The 24,115-nt window shown below is 38.3% G+C and overlaps 1 protein-coding gene and 1 pseudogene across 1 annotated transcript; one reads left to right on the forward strand and one right to left on the reverse strand.

The window, feature by feature from the left end:
* Window positions 1-7,856: 7,856 nt before the first annotated feature.
* On the reverse strand, window positions 7,857-8,703 carry LOC122651058. The gene is made up of 2 exons (XM_043844394.1): window positions 8,432-8,703; window positions 7,857-8,337 (listed from the first exon to the last, which is right to left on the reverse strand). Exons 1-2 carry the CDS (start codon window positions 8,701-8,703, stop codon window positions 7,857-7,859), a joined length of 753 nt encoding a protein of 250 aa, XP_043700329.1.
* Window positions 8,704-13,967: 5,264 nt separating this feature from the next.
* Window positions 13,968-21,865, forward strand: LOC122651059 (annotated as a pseudogene).
* The last annotated feature ends 2,250 nt before the right edge of the window (window positions 21,866-24,115 follow it).

Consider the following 24,115-nt stretch of genomic DNA (forward strand, 5'->3'; position numbering starts at 1 on the left):
TTACATGCGATTTGTAATGTCGGATTCAACAAACAGCAATAAAGATAACCTCAGCTTTTCAAACCCTCCCTGTTCTCATCTTCTTCTTCTTCTTCTTTTTTATTAAATATATATTATGTGTTTTCCCATTATCTCCTAGTCCGCCCACTCATCTTGTTTATCACGCATATGTGAAATAAAAAATAAAAAAATCATCTTCACTGTCTGTCGTTTCCTTTAATGTTTCTTGTTTTTCTCATTTTTTTCTCCACTATCGTATAATAAACAAACTATTTCTTCCATTTTCAAATAGGATTTTGTTAATCCATTTTAACATGGTCTATCATTTTCTTCACTCTTCCATAATCATTAGTCCCAAGACATTTTACTTATTTTTATGTTTCAAGTATGATGCAATAATTATTGTTTAATAAATTAATCAAGGGGAAAAGAATGCTATTTGGTCGCCTGGCTAACGTGGCTCCTGCGCATAAACACAGAACCACACTAGTCCCATGGAAAGTACATCCCTATCCCCATGGAAAGGCAGAAATCCCACCCAAGTAGATGTTTGTGCAGCACTCCCATTGGCCAACGTGCACGTGCAAGGCTCTAGAGGCCTAGGCAGTGTTCTCTTGCCCTTTGCCCTTTTATTAATTAATCCAATTGATGCGTGGGTTGGTGTTTGAGTGAGAGGTATCAGTTTCTTTTCGGTTTAAAATTGTTAGTTTTGCGGTGCAATTCAAAATCGAATCGGAAAAAGAACCTATGGAATCAAAACCGTAAATTTTTCTGCGATGCAATTTGGTTCAATTGTAAATAGCTGGTTCCGAGATTCGATTTTATTTTGACACCCTTAGGTGCATCTTGTTGTAACAAAAGCAGTGAACAGAGAAGTAGCAATATTTTTTATTCTACACATAAAATAAGATTTCAAATTATTTGAAAGGGATTTACAATTATGTTATTCTTTTGGATTGTCAATGTTTTCCATGCTTATCCAGACCCACCTAATTTCCTATATCTATTCAAAACTCAATTTATTTACGTTTAGTTATTGATTTTTATAATGTATTTAGGAAAAATAAAAAATAAACATTGTTTTTGTTTTTGTTTTTTTTTTTAACACAACACTACCATGATTTATTAATTGGAACTCCCCTGCAAAAATTTCCAGTGAGGATCTGAGAGTACAACAGGGATAGCAAGGAACAAATTTGAATGCCAAGTGAAGCATTAAACGTTGTTAGACTATGTAACGTATGGCGAATGCTAATGCCTCTTATATCTATCTCTCTCCTCTCTCCTCTCTCCTCTCTCTTATAAAATCACATATCTACCCCTTATTACGGGATGAGAAAGATAAACACACAGAGATGCTAGTGTACACTACACAAATTTGAATGCCAAGTGAACCGCTAGGGCTGGCATGCTCCTTATGTGAATTTCCAATCGAACCCATGTTTCATTAAATTTGTTTTCAATCAATTGGTAAGTTTGGTTTCATTTAGGTTTGGCGTGGTCGGTTTAGCCTATCCATGCCAAGAAATCCACCACTTACATTATCCTTTTGAGGGTTGGACTTGGACCGTGAGATTGTGACCGGTCTTAAATTCAAATGCGATAGACAATAAAGACAGTAAGCCCCAAAATAGTTATGCATTATCAACCTTACCCATCACTGTCAACAGTCAAGACAGGGATACCATACTTGTCCCATACTTCTCATTATTAATTGAAGCTGGAATTTTAAAACAAAGGACCACTTCATAATTCATGTGAATATATGTATTTTAGTGAAACCGGGCTGGGTTAGGTCGGGTTTTTTGAAAACCTAGGGCTAGACCAGGTTTCCTAAGGTTGGCTCTGCTCAGGCCTGGCCCAGTCCAATCCGGGATTGGGTTGAGATAAGCCTGGCCATATTAGGCTCAGGGTGGGTTGAGCTCGGCCCCTATTTTTGTTATATTTATATTATTTTCACAAACGGTGACTTCTAGTTCTCGACCTTGTCCTGAACCGCCTTCCTAATCGACAGGTCAAACTTTGAATTGACTAGCTAGCAGGATCAGAGATCGGCAGGTGATCCGTCATTTCTCCTAAGCCTGGTTCATGGATCATCCTTCCACTCATTTGAATCAAGTTCCAAGAGTAGTCGTAGATCAACTAGTGCTCATTTGTTGCTTGTTCGCTATGGAGTTGCTTGTTCCTTTTGGGCCATTCGATAATTCATTATCCATGACTAAAATGGTTGGTCTCCATTTGCATTGTGTGTTGTCGAGCTAGGTGGTACGACTGGGCGCTACGTAAAGTCTAAGAGCAGGACAGGTTACTAAAGTGACAACGTAAGGTTGCTGCTTCAGAGAATCTTTCAATAGACAAAACTTAGTAGAATGTTGAAAGGTTTGCTAGAATTATGGCATGTTTTTTTCTTTTGTAAGGAGCAGGACATGATCGGACCAACCCAACCAACGATTTCCCTTTCTGAATTTTTAGAACATGAAGTGGAACTACAAGAAAACTTTCTTTATCTTTATGCTCCAAGAATAGAAGTGGATTGTTTTGTTTCTATACACAATTCAAGATTTCATTTGTGTTCAAGTTACATCAACCCCAAAGCGAAGGTCGCCTGGGCAAAAAAAAGGCATGATTGAATGCTACGCTAATATTCGATCAACCCGTGAAATGAGGGCGAATGGATAGATGGTTGTCCTCTTGCCCAGTTAGACTGGTTAATAGTAAAAATAATTTTAAACCTATATATTTTATATCTAATATATTAAATCAATAGTGTATATTAAATGTAAATTAGGATACATAATGATCTTTATTTTACTGCCAAATGTTCTCTGTGACGGGAGCGCAGGTTGCGCCCAGACACATAGGGGTGGGCGAAATGATCACCCTACCCCCCTGAATAGCAGACCCATGTGTCTGGGTGCAGGCTACACTACGGCACAGAGAATATCAACCTTTATTTTACATATATTATTCCTGCTCACATATTTAATGTCTATAAAGTGGGTAGGGCCAGGCTTAACCCAAGATGTCAGCCCAAGCCAGCTCACGTTCAACCCCGATTTTGGTTTTCGGTTCCAGTTCCAATTTGACACCCTTAATTCCATCTGCACGTCAAGGACTCAAGATAAACATGGAAAATGAGATTGTGCCCAAGGTTAGATTCCTCTCCGATACTAATCGATATGTATTGTATATTTAAGATATCAATATGATACTTAAAAAAAATATAGTATTAGTATATGTAAGATTTTTTTTAAAAAAAATAATCAATTGTATGCATTTGCTTTTCTTTTTATACATGATATGTTTACATGTTACTTATTTGCGCAAGAGAACACTAACTCGAGGTGTTGCCCCTGCACTAGTACAGGGATCCATGAGAGTGCGTGCAGAGGCATTAATTTGAATGGGATTTTCGATTTCACTAGGGGCTGAACAGTCTAGCGCACTGCTTTGTCTGGGTGTAGGAACCACGCGACCGGTTAACGTTCTTTTTCCCTACATATTTAAAGTGTTTTATGATTCAAATTATATTTTACACATATCTTAAACATACGTTTCTAGACCATTTCTATATATATCTTTACCATAGCTTGTGTGTTTTCTATATGATACAATACGTATGTCTCTTAAAATGATGCTTTTGATATGATACCGGTATCGATACTTTCAAATTTAAACCTTGGGTATCAGTATCGATGTCCAAGTATACGGTTTCGATATTGATTAGTTGATAAAGATCCATATCAGACTAGTATTAGATGCAAATTAAAAAACAAATTACCTTTTAAATGATATTCCCAATTTGCATTGATATCGTATCAATATCACGTACCATCAATACTGATACCGATACCGATATCTTGAACAATGCTATGGCACAAAAATTTAATGAATGGGACATAGATAGACACATTGCTCGCATGTGATAAGCTAGTGGGTGACACTAATGACAGTGCTAGATGACACTATACATTTTTTTATTTTTTATTTATAAAAGACATCATACATGATGGACAAGGATTATTTCAAAAGGGGAAACAGAGATAGACAGCGTTGTGCCAGTTTTTTTCCTTTAAAATGATTGAAAGAATGAAAGAATGAAAGAATGAAAGAATGAAAGAAAGGTGTTTCATCAGGCAAAGTCCACCGGCCACGTGTCGTCCATGCAAAGCCAGCCAATTTTGCTAGAGAGTTGTTTAACTAGTCAAGTCTAAGAAATTAATTTTGATAGCAAAAAAAAGTCTAAGAAACTAATTATAGTTAGGTACTAGTAAGCAAGAGTTAATAACACGATTAGAAAGTACTACTACTGTATTTGTATTGTGGTGTACTAGATTTAAATAATAATTAATTTTCCTACAATAATAATAAATTAAAATAAATAAAGATACCGTCCTTTGCATCCTGCTGTATGGAAGAATGACGTGTATAATAAACAAAGGCATCTCAGCCAGGCAAAAGATTCAGTTTTGTTTCCCATTGGATCTAAATTCCGAGAAAAGGTGGGTATGAATAACAATTGGGCTCTTGAGTTAATCTTCGCCACATGTTGTTTTATAACCCAAGTGTTGGTGGGCCCGTCATAACGTGTAAAGAGAGATTAGCATCAGATGATGACCCAAAATCTTTATCACGTGGTCGTAGACATTTTTTTTTGGTAAACACGTGGTCGGTGATAAATGGTGAAGCATTGCATTTTACTTGCACCTTGAGGTCAAGATTCCTATCTTTCATAGGGGTAGGACGATCATTTCATTTCTATTGTGTCTGATCTACAAACCCCAAACCTCCTTTAAATATTCACTTGGAGTCAATTTTCATCCGTCCAATGCTTCATTTTGATTAAGCAAATTGACTTGCATTTATCTCTCTATCTATCTATGTTGTAGTCTTTTATTAAAAAAAAAAAAATAAATCTATGTTGTAATCAAGTGACACACATAATTAAGTTCGGCCAGCGACAACTCCTTTATTTTAGCCACATGGAAAGTTGACATAGGCATTTCAATCATTGAGTAAATAAATTCCTCTAGTTGGTCAACGGAAGCCAATCTTTTTTTTTGGTAACGAAACTTTATTACCGTTGGAACGAAATTCCAGACGAATCAGCAAACAGAGAAATCAAAATACAAGGAGGAGGGGGACCCATCCAGTGCAAGTTCTGTTGAGTAGAAGCACCCAACGATGCCAAGTGATCCGCTACAATATTGGCTTCCCAGAGGGAATGAACAAAGGAAATGCACAAAAAATTGTGACCTAAGGCTCGGCAGTCCTCAACCAACGGTTTCACTCTCCAGGGAACGGTGGAAGAGGCACCCGAAAGGATGTTGATGAGCAACAGATTATCACTTTCAATGGTGAGATATACAAGCCTCAACTCAACCGCTATCTGCATCGCCCTCCGAATAGCTAGAGCTTTTGCGATCAAGGCTGTAGAATAACCAATGCCATAAGAGAATCCACAGACAATAGAGTTGGCTGTAGATCTACACACCCCTCCAATGCCCGCTAGACCCGGATTACCCTTGCTAGCTCCATCCACGTTGAACTTGATGAACGGGAATTGAGGAGGGTGCCAACTAACCCACAAAATGTCTCTTCTGGCTCCAGTCTTGACTAGTATCAGGTGCTCTGTTGAATGTGCAATAGCTCTCAGCATGATATGTCGAGGATTGAAATTCTGTTGCCTATAGATAAGATCTCAGTAGCCATTCCAGATAAACCAGATAAGGCTGCAGAAAAGGGACGCCTTCGCACAATTCTCTCTACTAGAATCCTTAGGGAGATTAGTTGTCGCCTCAATTGCACCTCCAATATCTGGCAGGGAGAATAGGGAAAGAAGACCAGTCTCTCGCCAGATACCTTCGATAATTGAGCATTCAAAAAATAGATGATTTTCGGATTGAGCTTGTTCTTGACATAAAACACACAGTGGATTCAGGTTGAACCCCCTCTGGTTCAAAAGATCTGGTAAAGGAAGCTTCATGTGTAGAGTTTTCCATAAAAGGTGTTGGATCTTCGGAGCTGTAGGGAGATGCCAAAGCTTAATCCAGATTGGATTAGGGGGATGGAAGCTTTCCTGAATTGCCAACAGGTAAGCAGAGGCCACAGAGAAATGTCCAGTAGAGGTACCAAGCCACACCAACTTATCTTCCATAGGAAATATAGATAGGGGAATAGAGAGAATGGAAAGAGCTATGTGTGGAATATAAGGTCTCTTCGCCAGGATCTATCAGATTGGTCGATGAAGCAATCCACCGAGCAAGGAGCATTGAAGGGAAGGGGAAATGGGGCATTGGAAGGAGGATGATGGGGTATCCAATAATCCTTCCAAGGGTTGATAGAGCAGCCATCACCGACTTGGAAAAAGGAACCTTTAATCAGAAGATCTCTGCTTGAGATGATAGATTTCCACCCCCATGATGCTGTACTAGGACAATTGGCATGAAAGAAAGTTGTAGTCGGAAAGTATTTCTGCTTCATGAGTTGCACCCAGAGAGATGAAGGAGATGTAAGTAGCTCCCAACCTTTTTTTGCAAGGAGTGCATTATTCATTGGAGTTGTGAGCTTGATGTTGAGACCCCCCACTCGCCTGGGCATGCAAATATTACTCCAAGAAATAGTAGGAACTTGAGAATTGATTCCATTGGACCAATAAAAACTTCTGCTTATGCTATCCAAAGACTTTTGAACAGAAACTGGAAGCTTGAAACACGACATGGTATACTGAGGAAGGGCTAGAAGAGTAGATTGTACCAGAACTACTTTGCCAGCAGGACTGAGATATTGTGTCTTCCAATGTTGTAGCTTGTGAGACACTCTAGCAATCAGATTATCACAATGTCACTTGGAGAGCTTACCACTAGCAAAGGGGATACCCAAGTATATGTGTCCAAAGAATTAGTAGGGGAAATTTGGAAGAATTCTCTCAATTGCCGCTTGATTGTGGAGCTCACATTAGGGCTGAACTACGCTCTCGACTTATTGATGTTCAGAGCTTGACCAGAATGTCTACAGTAAACTTCTAGAACAACATTGAATGCTCGTGCTTCTGCCATTGTAGCTTCCCCAAAAAAGATAAGGTCGTCAGCAAATGCCATGTGTGTTAATCTATCTCCCCCCCTACAAATTTGAATGCCCTTGATTTGATGTTGCTGATGAGCCAAAGCTAGTTTTGTTGAGAGGACCTCCGCACAGAGAACAAAAAGATAGGAGGAGAGGGGGTCCCCCTGACGCAGACCCCTAGTTGGTTTAAAGAAAGTCTGAGGGCTACCGTTAAGCAAAATACTGAGCTAGGTGTTCTCCACACAAAACATAATTCGGTCAATCCAAACTGGATCAAAACCATAGCTAGTAAGGGTATTCCTGAGGAAGATCCATTCAACCCGGTCATACGCTTTTTGCATATCAACTTTAAGAGAGAAATACCCTTTACCACCTCTTCTAGTGCTTTTGATTTTGTGAAGAAGTTCTTGGCAAATGAGAACGTTTTCTTGAATATGCCGACCCTTAATAAATCCATTCTGATTGAAAGATATTATTTTGTTCAAAATTGGTCTCAGTCTGCCAACAATGATCCTCGAAATGACCTTGTAAATGAAATTGCACAGACTAATTGGCCGGAATTCAGAAAAGGAAGAGGGGTGGTCCACCTTTGGTATAAGAGAGATGTATGTCTGATTGAAGGACAGAGTGAAAGTACCCTGAGTGAAGAATTACTTGATACAACTAGAAACATCATCTCCAATCACTGACCAGGCATTCTGGTAGAATAAACCTGAAAAACCATCTGGACCAGGGGATTTCTCCGCGGACATGGCCATGACAGTAGATCTAATTTCAGCATCAGTAACCAGTTAGGTGAGCTTGTCATTGTCCTCTCTTGTGACTCTCCCTCTGATATGCTCAAAGTAAGAGTTCTCTTGCACAGGGTTAGAAGAGGAATATAAATTCCTAAAGAAATCTATGAAAGCTTGACCCAATTGATTTTCATCAGTAACAGTAGTGCCATTTACATTTATAAGCCTGATTTTGTTCCTTGTTCTCTTCTTCATGGTAGAAATATGGAAGTACTTTGAGTTTCTATCTCCATTCACAATCCAATTGGATCTGGACTTTTGTTGCCATAGAATCTCCTCCTGATGAGCAAGTTTTCTTAACTGTGCTAATTGAAGCTTCTCATTTAGAAACCAGTGATCATTTCTCATATAGGGGTCAATATTATATAGCTCGGTCAGCACAGATTTAGTCTGATCAAGATTTTGAAAAATGTTACCCACCTCATGTTTGTTCCAATTTTTGAGTACTTGTTGGAGAGAAATAAGCTTTCGATGCATTCTGTATGAAGAAGAACCTCTATGAGTAAAATTTGCCCAAGCTGAGGTAATCGGGCTGATTATAATTGGGTTCAGTGAGCCGAAATGCCTCAAACCGGAAGGGCCTAGACCTCCGATCAGAGGATCTATCAGTGTGGAGATTGATGGCCCTGTGATCAGAGGTGGCAAGAATATCCGAAGTGACTTGGGCCTCTGGAAATAGTTGCAGCCAGTCAGCATTGGTGAAAAAACGATCCAGTTTAGCCTTAATTTTCCTTTTTCCATACTGTCTATTGTCCCAAGTAAATTTGTATCCCACCTGGATCACCTCAGAAACGCATGCATTATTGGCAGGGTCATTAAGGTGCTTGAGCTGTCTCTGAGCCATAGGCCTATCACCCACTTTATCATCCAGACTTAGATAAGAATTCCAATCCCCAATTAACAGCCATGGTTTGGACTGTTCTTGTACTCTCTAAGCAACTCATATTAACAAAAGATAGCGTCCACTCTTGATTGATATCTTGAAACATCATATTTACATGGATGCACCCATTCATTTTTCCAGACCACTCATATTGTTGATTCTACTTACTTGAACCTTACTTCTTCCTTTTCTTTAAATTATAATTCAATTATGGGAGAATGTTCTCTATGCCGGGGGCGCAGCCTGTGCCCAGACACATGGGGGGTGGGCGCAATGACCACCCTACCCTCTCAGTGGCAGGCCCATGTGTCTAGGCGCAACTTGTGCTGCGGCATAGAGAACATGAGCCCTTCAATTATATCCAAAATATTGATTTTTCAATTCTCTTCCAAACTTAGATTGCGCCATGCAATTACGTTTCTGTAGTTTTTCAGGGAAAAGAGTTCTCTATGGGGGAATGTGGCCTCTGTACACATGCAAAGACCAATACTGGTAGCATGCACAAACACATCAACATGCAGACATATTCTGCCCCCTCTGTGTTTGAGGGCGCACATACCACGTTCTTTCATAAAAAACATTTTATTTTTTATTTTTTTTGACATATCAAGTAATTAATTCAGCAATTCAATGTATGAAAGTAGTGGTTTTGTATATAATAGTGTTTCTACTTGGAGGAATTTGACATGATCTATTATTAAATAGTTGGTTTGAACTTCTTTTGCGTGTACCCATGAGAAAATGACAGATATTCTACTAATCTCATCAATGTACGTGTAGGCTTGGTATTTTTATATTTTTGGGATTAAGTTTTCTTCACCCACGTAGGTTTTAAATTTCCTCGCGGCACACGATTAGGATTTGACTACTCCAACCATAGCCATTGGATAGAAAGATAATCACAAACACAGTCACGAACACGTAATGACGTAGAGCACCAGCCCACTGAGATGCAATCTAAGAACACTTTATAACCAAAGGTTACAACTAGCAAGCAGGCTACCCGGGAGGAATGCTTTGAGGTATTGGTATCGGGTTGATATGGCTGATTCGTATCGGTATCGGTGAGACCGATATTGATCCTTGACTGATCTCATATCGGTGGATTGGTTCAGACAGGTGAAAATGAAAAAAAAAAAACTAATTTTTTAATGAAAATAGAGCCGACCCAGATTGGTATCGACAGAGAGACCAATACCAATATCAATTACTAAAACCCTACTAGGAAGGGAGTACGGGTGAAATTCTCCTCTCATAGTCTCATTGGGGAATCAATGTTTGAAGTGTTTGTTGGATTAGGATGGTTGGGGCTAGGGATGCAACTAGGTTAGGTTGGTGCGGATTTTTGAAAACCCGGGCTCAGCCTGAGTCCCCAGGGCTCAACTTGGCCTGGCCCAGCCATGCCATGGATAGGCTCGATTTGGCCCTATGTGTTAAATTTCAAGGAAATAAGAACGATGTCTAGCCATGTCGCCCGATACATAAGCACATGAAACTACCACCCCTATGAAATTAAAAATTCCATCCATGTATATGCTCTTGCACGTGCTTTCATTGGCTCCCATGCTGATGTAGGGCCACACACACACATTGACCTAAACATCCTAACCAAGGTTCAGCCCGTGGGCTCAAAATCCAACCCTCGAACTGACTTAAAACACAACCCAGCCAGCCCGCTGGTGAAATAGCCCAACCCATACTTTGAAATTTTGGGCTAGGCTCGAACTCACCAGGTCAAACTTGCACCTCTAGTTGGAACAACAGTCCACAGTTTGATGTATTATGGATGGAATCCTTAGTACTACCATAAAATTCACCTATGTTTATTGTAAATATGGGCCCAAATCATCTAAATTTGGACTCCACAAAAGTTTCTTCCCATCCTCTTGGGCCCAACATACTGCCCATTGTTTTAACCCATTGATGTCAAGTGTTTCTTCGCCCTTTTTGGGCAGTGGCAACATCATTTGAGACGAAATCAAATGGCGGGAAAAGGATTGAGTTTTTTTCACCGATGGTCTCGACCACTAGTAATTTGACTCCGTAATTGGACTCTATGATTAATGGTTGAGAGAGATTTGTATCCCTCCATCCAGGAGTTCTTTTTCTGCTTTTGAATAAATTCAGGTTTATCAAAAAAAAAGATTAATGGTTTCTTTGCTCTTTCCTCTTACTTTCATCCTTCATCCCTCACCTCTCATTTTTCTGTGGACCGAGTTTCCCTCCACTCACATTGAATGGGATCCCATTCATTGAAGGAAGGGAATGGATATTGGAAGGGTATTTTGGAACATACTCTCTTAGGGTTTATTGAGATGAATGCAATGGATGTAGGCTTAGATATACATATACATAGATATATTTATTAGTACACAATCAACGATAAAAAATATAGATAAATCCGATTAACCAAGAAAAAACCTTTTCGGATTGAAGCCAGGATTGGGGGTACTTGATTAGTGTGTTAAATGACTTACAACTATTTAAGTTGAAGTTTTTAAGGAGGGTTAAGAGAAGAACTTGATTAAATGTTAAAATATACAAATAGTGAACAAAAAAGAAAACCAAAAGTTCGCCTAAAGAGATATGCCCGCTCAGATTTGCGAGACCCTTACTGGTAGTCTGAAGACAATCCAGGTTCCTGCTTCAGGTACAGTTTTGAGTCCGGTGGGAGTCTCAGATACTTAGTTTTGTACTCGTTTCTTCGATTTTATGCTCAATTGCTCCTTCAGGTTGCCGAGTGAAGAAAGAGAAAACTCTACCTTCATTGACCGAAGGAGAGCATTCCCCCTATATTTTGGGTTTTCCACCTATTCTAAGGTTGATTGAAGACTTATGGGTGTAAGATTTCTTAGGAAAAATCTGGCAGAACCTCCCCTAAGTGACTCTCTAACCCTTCTCTCTCTCCCTCTCCTTCCTTGCCCCCTTTCTTCCTTTCCAAAAGCAACCCCTCCCCACGTATTCGGTGCTTGGGGGAGGGAGGGGACCATCCATAGCCATCCAAGGGTCACTGCGGGGAGGGGGGTGAATGTTCACGTACGTGAACAATTTACAACCATTCAGATGGAACATTCTCACAAAATAGATTCCATCTGAACGACAGTGAGTTGTTCACGCTCATTTATGTGAACATTCCTTGCAGTCCACTGTGCGGGCACCACTGGGGCTGTCCTTGGGGTACCTCAAGGATGCCATGTGGCATCCCCCCCATTGGTCTGATTGTGTCTTTTTTCACATCAAATTTTTGTTGGCAGATTTCGGGAAATCCAATGGTCTGATTTTCGCATTCAAGTATTGTTGGAAAGGTCTTGAAATGTAGTACTCACTTCTTACCAAAAAAATAAAATAAAATGTAGTATTCATTGATGTAAAAATAATATGGTTACTAGACAAAAAATTGTGTTAAAATTGAGCCTGAAGTTCGAGGTACTTTCTCAAGCGTAATTTTATCAAACAATGGCTAAATCAAATCAATTTTACATCATCTTTTGGGTAATGATATAAAATGATAAAGGGAGAATGCTCTTTGTGATGGGGGCGCAGGCTGCACCCAGACACATGGGGGTGGGCGCAATGACCACCCTGTCCCCCTGAGTGGTAGACCCATGTGTCTAGGCGCAGCTTGCACTGCGGCACAAAAAACATCAGCCCAATGATAAAATACACTGGAACACAAAATTTGAGACCATTCTAAAAAATTGTTGTCAGTTAATTAACACCCATGGGATTCGACAACTCTTGTATTTGCAAAATAGTAATTTAATGGCAACATTGCGTCGTCTTGGCACAAAATTTTATATTTAGGCTAATTATATTAAAACACATTTATTTATAAATTTTTTTAACAATTCCAAGAAGTTTTGGACTCAAAAGTGATACAGAGACAAATGGTAATTTTTTTTGGTAAAACCCTAATTTGTTCGATGCTAATAGTAACTGATATTTTTGACAAGACTCTGAGGGACTCTTTCCATCATTGATGCAATTTTCTGGGGTAACAAAATGCGATTTTACATATACATATGCTGTTAATCAGATTAAATACGGGTAAATCTAGAATTGATCCATTCTTTTATGAGATCTGATCTATGGCTTATTGTCATAATCGAATGGTACCTAATCAAGAAATGATCAATTGATCTCATACTGCTATTTTTAAGCAGTATAGAGGACCAGAAAATGTAGATAATCTTATTTCTTTTTAATTTTAATGGTTTCTTTTCAATAAAAAGAATATTGATGGATCTTTGTCCCTTCCTGTTCCTTGTCCTGCCTAGTTCCTTAGTGCCTCTAATAAAGGTGGGGGACAATGACCACCCTTCCCCTATCCAAACACTTTTGCCTAGATAGAATCCACCCCTCCTTATTAGGCACTGGGGGACTGGCCGGGCAGGAAACTACAGGAGATAATTTTCTGATATTGATCCATAGACTAAGTCGAAGTCGTTTAGAGATCGATATTTCCAAACAATCCATGATGGCCATTCCCTGTTTTTTTTTGAAAGTTACTTACTACAAAAAGTAAAGGAAAAAACAAGTCTGGTCTCTCGATCAGTCTCGATCAGTAGACTTCGATATTTCCAAAGATCCATGACTGGAAATTACATACTAGAAAGGTACAGGATCTAAAAAATGAATTCGAGATAAAAAAAAAAAAATTTCATTGAAGGAAATTAAAAAAAAAATAAAAAAACCCAATGCGTCCAAAAAGAGATAGTTGCGTATTCAAATTAATTGGTCAACAAGTCAAACTAACCATCATGTGAAATATGTATAATAAAATATATAAATGAATAAACAAAAAGTTGATAAAACAACAAAGAAAAAAAAAAGAGTTAGTATTAAGGTACTATATCACTATATCCTAAGTGCTTTATTATTAAAACCAGAGCCTAATATGAAAAAAAAAAAATAATAATAAAAAAACACTTAAGAGGACACCAAAGTTGGCTAGACAAAGAGAATAAGTGCACCTTGGTGGAAACTTTCATTGTTAAAGTCAAAAGTCAAAAATTTAACACATGGACTTGGTAGTATCAGTCTATCAGATCAACCCAATATGAATCCATTCTAACGTACTATAAATACTGATCATGTATTGGTTTTGCAATTTCATCATCAGTTCTTGCTATTATAGCTTTTCCTTCCCTCCATCTTCCTTCTAACGTTGTTGTTTAACTTCTCACATCGATCTTCACGATCGAACTCAGAACAACAAGAACAGCAAATTAAAAGCAATGGGTTCCATCTACGAAGCACAGCGTGCAGAGGGTCCAGCCACAGTTCTGGCCATCGCCACTGCAAATCCTTCCAACTTTACATATCAAACTGAATTCCCGGATTTCTACTTCAGATCCACCAAGAGTGAGCACAAGACCGAGTTGAAGGAGAAGTTCAAGCGAATCTGTAAGTATATATTATATTTCAAATGCGGATTGGTTTGATGATCTCAATAAACGCGCTCTCTCTTCCATAATCAATCAAAATTAATGCTAATTATAAAAGCTAATTAATTTTTCATGTTGTTGGTGTTCAATTAAACAGGCGACAGGTCAACAATTATAAAACGCCACACTTTCCTGAATGAGGAAATTATCAACGAAAACCCAGACTTCTGCAATCCTATGGCGGCATCACTCGATGCACGCCAAGACATTATGGTGGTTGAGGTCCCTAAATTGGCTAAGGAAGCTGCTTCCAAAGCCATTCAAGAGTGGGGTCAACCCAAATCTAAGATCACCCACCTTGTATTCACTACCATTTCTGGTGTAGATGCACCTGGCTATGACTTCCAGCTCGTCAAGCTCCTCGGCCTTTCACCCACCGTCCAACGTGTCATGATGTATCATTTAGGCTGTTATGGTGGTGGTTCTGTCCTCCGTGTCGCCAAAGATCTTGCTGAGAATAACAAAGATGCACGCGTCCTCGTTGTCTGCTCTGAGATCAACTCCGTCAGTGGCTTCAAGGGACCTACCGAGACCGACTTCCACACCCTACTAGGGCAGGCAATCTTTGCTGATGGCGCCGCAGCTCTAATAGTCGGTGCTGATCCCGACACGTCAGTGGAGCGCCCATTGTTCCAACTCTTCGCAGCAGGCACTACGATTCTCCCCGACTCAGATGACATGGTTGAAGGTCACTTGCGTCAATCAGGTCTTTCCATTAGCTTATCAAAGGATGTTGCCAAAACCATCTCTGGGAATATTGAGAAGTGCTTACTTGAAGCATTCAAAAAGATTGGTGTTACCGATTGGAATTCCATCTTTTGGGTGGCACACCCAGGAGGGCCAGCCATTTTGGATCTAGTCGAAATGACACTCGGCTTGAAGAAGGAGAAATTGATCGCATCGAGGAAGGTGCTAAGCGAGTATGGTAACATGTCAAGCCCCACAGTATTGTTCATCTTGGATGAGATGAGGAGGAAGTCTCTGGTGGAAAATAAAGCCTCAACCGGTGAAGGATTCGATTGGGGTGTGTTGTTAGGGTTCGGACCAGGTCTAACTGTGGAGACAGTGGTGTTGCGTAGTGTTCCTACGATATGATTTCATCAGCTCATTAATTAAGTGGTGGCCTAAAACATTGGTATATAAATCTAAGGATATATATTCTATGTTAGACCTATGGGCGGGTCTACTTGTTTATGTACTTAGATGTGGTCTTTTGATTGTAGGAAATGATTGTTTAGTAACAGCCAATTCGCAAAAGGCTATCTATCATAGTTCCTATTGTTATATGTATTTTTGCTTCATCAATAAAATATTACATTTTTTTTTTTTTAAAAGATTAGAAAATTATATATAAAAGGATAAAAAAGAGGAGATTACGGGATTAAAAGCTGCGCATAATCTGAAAAATATAAGAAGTTAAAAACATAAGGAGAGAGAAAAGACTCCCACCTTCGACATTGTCATCAGCAGAGAAAAATCAATTCAAACTCAAAAAAGTAAAAAGCTATTCAATTAGAAAAGTGAAATCTAAATTTACCAATAATATCAAATTGAATATTCTCTTTCATAAACATAGAAAAATTTGGAAACAAAAGCGGAAACACCAAATTTTGCAGTCTCCTTGGCTAAATAATTCACAACTGAATTAGATTCTTAAAAGCAAAGAAAAATCTTCCAGTGTATAGATCCAATCAAGAAAGTTTGTAGGGAAAATCCATTGTTGCCAAGGTAACTAAGGAATACAATTTGCTTGTACTAAAATCATCACCGCCATCGAGTCACATTCAATCCAGAGACTAGTGACACCTATCTCCAAAGCTGTAGACAAACCATTCATCAGTGTTGCAAACTCTGCCACAAAATTCGATTTGTGACCAAGGAATTCCTTGAAAGCCTGATTAACAGAACCCGATCGAGTGGTCTCTAAGCACCCCATATGCACCAGCTCTTCCATGATTTTCAAGCGAACACCCATCGATATTCAACTTTTATTTTTTTGGTAAGGATCAATATTCAACTTAATACATCCCATTACAGGTTTGCACCAAAAGACCTTTGCGATTTGGGTAGAGGGACTTGGTCGAACAGCTAGGCTTTGGCAGATTTTGTATGATCCAAGCACAGCTCACATCTTGATGCTAACTGAATTTTTTTAATAGAAATATTCTCGTCCGTACCACCCAAAGATTGAGTGTTGTGGGAGAAGAGAAGAGGGGGGGTGAATGTTCACATACGTGAGTGTACGTATGTGAACGACTCACAGCTATTCAGATGGAACATTTCCACAGAATAGATTCCATCTAAGCGGCTGTGAATTGTTCATGTATGCTCACATACCTGAACATTCCCTGCACTCGAAGAAGAGGACCTCAAAACCACCACCGAAAATCATGTATGCTGGCACCTTCAGATTTTTAAGTCTAATTGCTTCCCAGGCTGATAACATAGTGAAGATACCAGATGGAGTTAAAACTCTAGGCACATCGATCATCCATTGGAAATTTTGGAATTTTAATAGCTTTGGCATCATTAAAGATCTTCTTCAAAAACTCCGATGACATATTAGGAATTAAGGTCGTGAAATTATTCTGAATTCAAGCACCAAAGAATGCCATCGGGTCATGTGCAGTGGAATGTACCTTCACTCAAACATAGTTGAACGCAAAATGATTGACCCCCCCCGCCCTGTCTTTACATAGGGACGGGGCTGTCATTTTATGCCAGACTGTGTCTAGGTATAGAACACGCTGCAACACACGGCCAACTGATATGAAAACAAACCTTCGGCAAAACCATTAGCAGGTCGATACCAAATCACAAACATCAGCAAAACCAAGTAATATTCAAAACAAAATCTGGGACGAGATTGCGTATCTTAAACCAGCTTATTCCACACAAGTAGAAGAAGATTCGAAAAGACTTCAAAGGTTCCCTGAGTTGCAGTCCCTGTAATTATCTAGATAATCAGTCACACCATTTGTTTCCTTGTAATGATGACTAATCTTCCAAGTGATTGAAGCTAAAGACTCCAAAGTCCACCACGATTGGCGACAGAACCAAGGGACAAACTTTGATAGGATTGAAGTAAACCACTGAAGAACAGTCACATTTCACCCGCAATCTATCAATGCCCATCTCTTTACCCATCCAAAGACCGAGGAGAACTATAAACTCGGCTCGGCTCCATAATTGGTACCTACGCCCAAGAAGCAATTGAAGGCACATAAAAGCAAACCCTCATGATCCCGAAATATTCCAGCTTATCGATCATGTCGGTTTAGATAACCTCTTCTCTACATTTAATTATAATATAAGGGAGGGGTTTCTCGGAGCAAGCGGTATAGAGAAACCTACCAATGATTTGTGCGCAATAAAAAAGTATCGGACATTGGAGGGCAGTGAGGATATTTCATATGGGGATCGAGTGTTCTCTACCCGAGAGTGTGGCCTACGCCAACACTTCCTTGGTCTATCTTTCTCCGCCCTCAATAAAGGGTAGGATTGTAAACAGATAGTTGGAAATTATTTGTTTACATTATTCATTTAGAGGTATCTGGATCCATAAGAGGTTATCTAGATCCAAATTTGGATAATCTGGAACAAAATCTATTCAATCCGAATAGATGTCAATTAATAATAAAAAATTAAATATCTAATGATATTGAAGGTTCTTCAAGGTACAACATGTTTTAGAGAATGAGGAAAATAAATTAAGACAATTGAGAGACATGTATTGAGAGCAAATCATATCTCGGGGGGGCGGCGGGAAGGAAGGTCTAGTTTACATAAGTTAGGGATGTAAACGGATGGTTGAAAATTCGAAATCGATTTGCCTCTATATCTAGTAATCTAGTTAAGGGTATCCGTATCCGGTCAAGAGATATCCAGATCTGATCACATTCAATTCATATTCAATCCGTATTCGATCCATTTACATCCTTAATAGAGGCATAGCTAGGCATCATTTTATATGGGATAATGGAATTATGTTGGAAATCAGATTAAATAAGGGTAAATCTGGAATTGATCCATTGTGTGATGAGATCTATGCCCTTTGGATCGTCATAATCGAATGGTATGTGAATCAAGATATGATCTATTGATCTCATACTACTATTCTTAAGCAGTACAGGGGACCAATAGATGTAAATGATCATATTTCTTTTTGATTTAATGGTTTCTTTTTCATCATTAGAAAAAAAGAAAAAAAAAAAGGAAAAAGGAGATTGATCTATTGACTTGATTAGTCCAAGTCATTTGAGTTCGATATTTCCAAACATCCATGGCAAAGTTTGTAATCTTTCTTGCATCAAACCTGAATAACAAGGCCCACATATATGATGACTACAACTCTTTGAGTTAGATAATATTTTTAATTGGGACTAAACTTAGCAATTTTAACTTAAGTTTTAAATAATTTTCCCATTAGATAGATCTTTCAAGACGACACAGGTCTTTTAATGAGTTCCACACCCAATTATAATTGACTCGATCAAATACGTACAAGACTATAAAATCGAGATTAAATGAAGAATATAACAACTAATGAAACCATGAAGAAAACATGTTCCTTTCACCAAAGAAAATTCAATAAATAATGCTCAATGCGTCCAAAAGAGATCATTGCATATTAACATTCATTTGTCAGCAAGTAAATCTATTATCATGATTTAGAATAATTATCACCTTCAATTCGCGGGCACCTCTAATTCTTTCAATTTCTCTAATAGGGAGAGTGGATCTCACCTTGGACAGTGTTTTCAGGAAGGGGATAGGGTGATCATTTCCACCCGCATGTGAGGAATTGGAGGAATTGGAGAGGGCAGTGAAATGAAAGAAAAACTCTCCATGATTTACCCAAAAAAAAAAATCTATTATCATGAGAAATATATATATAGTAAGATAAATGAATAAATGACATACTAAATTAAGTATTAAGATATATTATATTTTAAGTGATTTATTATCTTTGGGCAAGAGATCACTATCTGGGCATGTAGTCCTTTAACTAGTGTGGGGGTTTGATAAGAGTGTGCACATGTACATCAACATGGATGAGATTTCCAATTTCCACAGGGGTGAATGGTAACTTTACATGCTTCTGTGTCTAGGCACAAGAACCAAAGGCGAGATCAAATTAACGTACATAAATATACAAGAATGATGGCATCCACTTTGTGAGACCCACATGATTATAGATTGGAGGGAGGTAGAGGTGGAGGTGGAGGTGGAGCCATAGTGTTGAGCCGGTGAGATGGGGGTGGGATTGCAGGGGTAGAGATGGAGATTGGAGAGTGGGAGAATTATTAAAGGGTAAAACTGAGAATTTATTCAATTTGAAGTAGGACAGGACTTACCTGAAAAAGAATATCAAAAATCACTTTTAAAAGAAATGCTTTCTCAAATGTCTCTTTTCTCAAATATTGGGACCTAAGATGCAAATTACCCTTTTAATTTTAATGGAGTATTTTTTTTTTGCCATAAAAAAAAATGAAAGAAATGATCCATTGACTTAGTCAAAGTCGTTTGAGTTCGATATTTCCAATCCGCCTTCCTTTTTAATATTATCTCTGAAATTACACACTAGCAAGTAGCAAAGTACTAAAAGAAACAAAGTCAGTCTAGTCTTTGGATGTGTTAGAGTTCGATATTTCCAAAGATATTGAACCATGACCACCTAATTAATCACCTTTATATACTTGAGGAGTTGCGGCACACAATTATAATTGATTCGATGAAATACAAGGAATTTTTTATTTGGAATTTGTGAGGAATAGGGGATAGGGATAGGGATATGGCTAAGGTGGTTTGAATTCATGACCTCTTATTTGAGGAGTTGATTTTTTACCAACTGAACTGACCCCTTAGGGTGAAATACAAGGATTTTAATCCTTTAAAATGTGGCCTAGTGCACCATAGTTAAGAATCCGCCTTAACCGTCAAAACATGGACTGTACTGATAAAACAACAACGGCATTACGTGACATACTTAAATGCTTTAATATTTTATTTTATAATTATAATAGAATATTAAAAAAACAAACAATGGAGACCACCAAAGTTGGCTAGACAAATTAAGAGAGAATAAATGCACCTCCGGGGAACTTTCACTATTAAAAGTCAAAAGTCAGAAATTGAACACATGGACTTGGTAGTATCGATCAACCCACCCCCAGTATGGATCCATTCCAACTTCCCGGACTCTTCAATTCAAACTATAAATACCCATACATTGGTTTGGCAAATTCATCATTGCTTGCTATTATAGCTTTCCCTTCCCTCCATATCTTTCTTATAATTCTAACTTTGTTGTTTAATTTCCCACATCGATCTTCACGATCGAACTCACAAAAACAAGAGCAGCAAACTAAAAGCAATAATGGGTTCCATCTACGAAGCACAGCGTGCAGAGGGTCCAGCCACAGTTCTTGCCATCGCCACTGCAAATCCATCCAACTTTACATACCAGACTGACTTCCCCGATTTCTACTTCAGATCCACCAAGAGTGAGCACAAGACCGAGTTGAAGGAGAAATTCAAGCGAATCTGTGAGTATTTATTATACGGATTGATTTGATGATCTCAATAAACGCTCTCTTCAATCAATCCAAATGCTAATTATAAGTTTTCTTTTCATGTTGTTGGTGTTCAATTAAACAGGCGACAGGTCAACAATTATAAAACGCCACACTTTCCTGAATGAGGAAATTATCAACGAAAACCCAGACTTCTGCAATCCTATGGCGGCATCACTCGACGCACGCCAAGACATTATGGTGGTTGAGGTCCCTAAATTGGCTAAGGAAGCTGCTTCCAAAGCCATTCAAGAGTGGGGTCATCCCAAATCTAAGATCACCCACCTTGTATTCACTACCATTTCTGGTGTTGACGCACCTGGCTATGACTTCCAACTCGTCAAGCTCCTCGGCCTTTCACCCACCGTCCAACGTGTTATGATGTATCATTTAGGCTGTTATGGTGGTGGTTCTGTCCTCCGTGTCGCCAAAGATCTTGCTGAGAATAACAAAGATGCACGCATCCTCGTTGTCCGCTCCGAGATCAATTCCGCCAGCGGCTTCAAGGGACCCATCGAGACTGACTTCCACACCCTACTAGGGCAGGCAATCTTTGCTGATGGCGCCGCAGCTCGATAGTCGGTGCTGATCCCGACACGTCCGTGGAGCGCCCATTGTTCCAACTCTACTCAGCAGGCTCTACGATTCTCCTGCACTCGATGATATGGTTGAAGGCCACTTACGTCAATCAGGTCTTTCCATTAGCTTATCAAAGGATGTTGCCAAAACCATCTCTGGGAATATTGAGAAGTGTTTACTTGAAGCATTCAAAAAGATTGGTGTTACCGATTGGAATTCCATCTTTTGGGTGGCACACCCAGGTGGGCCAGCCATTTTGGATCTAGTCGAAATGACACTCGGCTTGAAGAAGGAGAAATTGATCGCATCGAGGAAGGTGCTAAGCGAGTATGGTAACATGTCAAGCCCCACAGTATTGTTCATCTTGGATGAGATGAGGAGGAAGTCTATGGTGGAAAATAAAGCCTCAACCGGTGAAGGATTCGATTGGGGTGTGTTGTTAGGGTTCGGACCAGGTCTAACCGTGGAAACAGTGGTGTTGCGTAGCATTCCTACGATATGATTTCATCCGCTCATTAATTGATGAGTATTAATTAGTTATGTGGTGGCCTAAAATCAAAATTGTGCATGGCTATTCTAGAATCTAGGATAGCTTAAAACTTTCATATAATTGATTATATCGTCCTTAATTATTTGTTTTAATAATATGTAATATTAAAAGAATATATTAATTAATTGAATATTGATTCAAATATGATGAAAGATACATATGTTGTTGGTATATATATTTGGAAATTGTTAATTTAATGTCATCATGTGCTGCTCAAGGTTGAGGATCATGCTATATATATATATATATATGGTTAAGAATCCAATGGATTATTGTCTTGTATTTCGTTTTCTATGCAACTAAGCCCTGCCTGCGGGAACCTTTTATTTGATCATAGGATGATTATAATTTCAACTGTTGCGTACTAACAAATTAATACGCAAGGTCACCACTGTCATCATCATTATCGATCATAACCCAACGTCTTGGCTAAGTCGCATAAACTGCCTCCTAAATAGCTATCATCGCTTTCTCCTTTTCTGCTTTTCTCTGATCCCTTCGCTTAACTGTATAATTGTGACCATAGAAATATGCACAAGTACAATGGAGCATGAACTTATAATCTTTTTGAGTCAGTAGTTACTCTATGTTTTTATCTTATCACCATCAATCTATATTCCATGCTATGTTTCCCATGTCGTGTCCGGCCTCTATCACTTCATCTGTCGCCTCCATTGTTAGCCATATCTCACCACCCTTATGTTGCATAAAGAAAACAAACCATTATTAACTGGGACGCATCAACCGAGACCATTGAAACAACTACGTATCTACTTATTATTTGTCACCTGACCCTTATGTGTTTCTCTTAATTAAATTAAAATTGTATAATTTTTTTTAATAAAATATTGACTTAATCAACAAAAGCAAATATGATACAACATAATAAGCATATATGCACTTCAAAACACGCTGAAATTGTCGCAGAAATTTCTGAACCCGTTTCTAAATTAATCTAGTGGCAATTTAACATTTTGATAGATGGACATTACTTTCTAACAGATGCAGGTTGCATAAGTGTACAAGATCCCATGGACGCAGAACTTTTTGGTTTTCTTCAAGGATGGAAAAGAGCTAACAAGGAGCAGATACCCATAAGACATATTTGGTTAATCACTCTCACAACGATGATAAGAAAACGATTTGGGAGCTTTTACCCTAGGACGTAGGCAGCCATGGCCGAACCTCGTTAATCTCTTGCATTCTTTCTTGTGGCTGTGTCTCTTTGAAAACTGAAACACCTTGGGAACCTACTACATAACATTTTTGTTTAGCTGAAAAAATTGACAACTTTGAAAACATTACTTTTCACTTTTATAAGCACCCTATCTGGACCAAGACTCCTCCACCTTTGTACTTACCAGTTTAAGTTTTTTATATATATGTTTTCCTTTCATAAAAAAAAAAAAACTCATTGAATTACTTTCACAATTTTCTTTATTTTTCAAACTAAAATATAATATGTTTCCTTATTTTTCACCATTTTCTTTTAATTTTTGAATATTTTTAATTATTTCAAAATTTAAAAATAAATATTTATGGGCAAAAATAATTCAGACTCCGCCAAGTTGTAAATCAGTCAACAATGTTTAACATATATAATTAAGCCTCGTCCAGTTTATATTTACCATAGTTTTTCAAAATTGTGTTGTAAGAAAATCCCTTTTTAAACCAAAAAAATGATAAATTATATATAAACAAAAAAAACTTATTGACACTGTGAGGTTGACCATTAGTGTCTGACATGAAATTTCATTAACCATTGGGTAGTAATTATCATGTTTTTTGTAAAAAGTTCATTACTTGAAGATGTTGAATGTGACCAAATCTTCACCAATGTACAGTAACTCATCTCTTTAAAGCGATGTCGTAACCCCAGCAATGAGTTCCAATACTTTGAGGTGGTGATGTGGGAAAAATCTGAGGAAAGGAGGTGTTTTCTCCATTCCACAGTCGAAATTGGAGAAACAGTCGAGTGTTTTTTTTGTGTTTTTTGTCGACATTAGGGTTAATATAAATCTTCACCAATGTACATATGTATCTTTCATCATATTTGAATCAATATTCAATTAATTAATACATTCTTTTTATATTACATATTATTAAAACAAATAATTAAGGACGATATAATCAATTATATGAAAGTTTTAAGCTATCCTAGATTCTAGAATAGCCATGCACAATTTTAATTTTAGGCCACCCCATAACTAATTAATACTCAT

The sequence above is a fragment of the Telopea speciosissima genome, chromosome 2 (genome assembly GCF_018873765.1).
Source record: "Telopea speciosissima isolate NSW1024214 ecotype Mountain lineage chromosome 2, Tspe_v1, whole genome shotgun sequence".
Classification (NCBI taxonomy): Eukaryota; Viridiplantae; Streptophyta; class Magnoliopsida; order Proteales; family Proteaceae; genus Telopea; species Telopea speciosissima.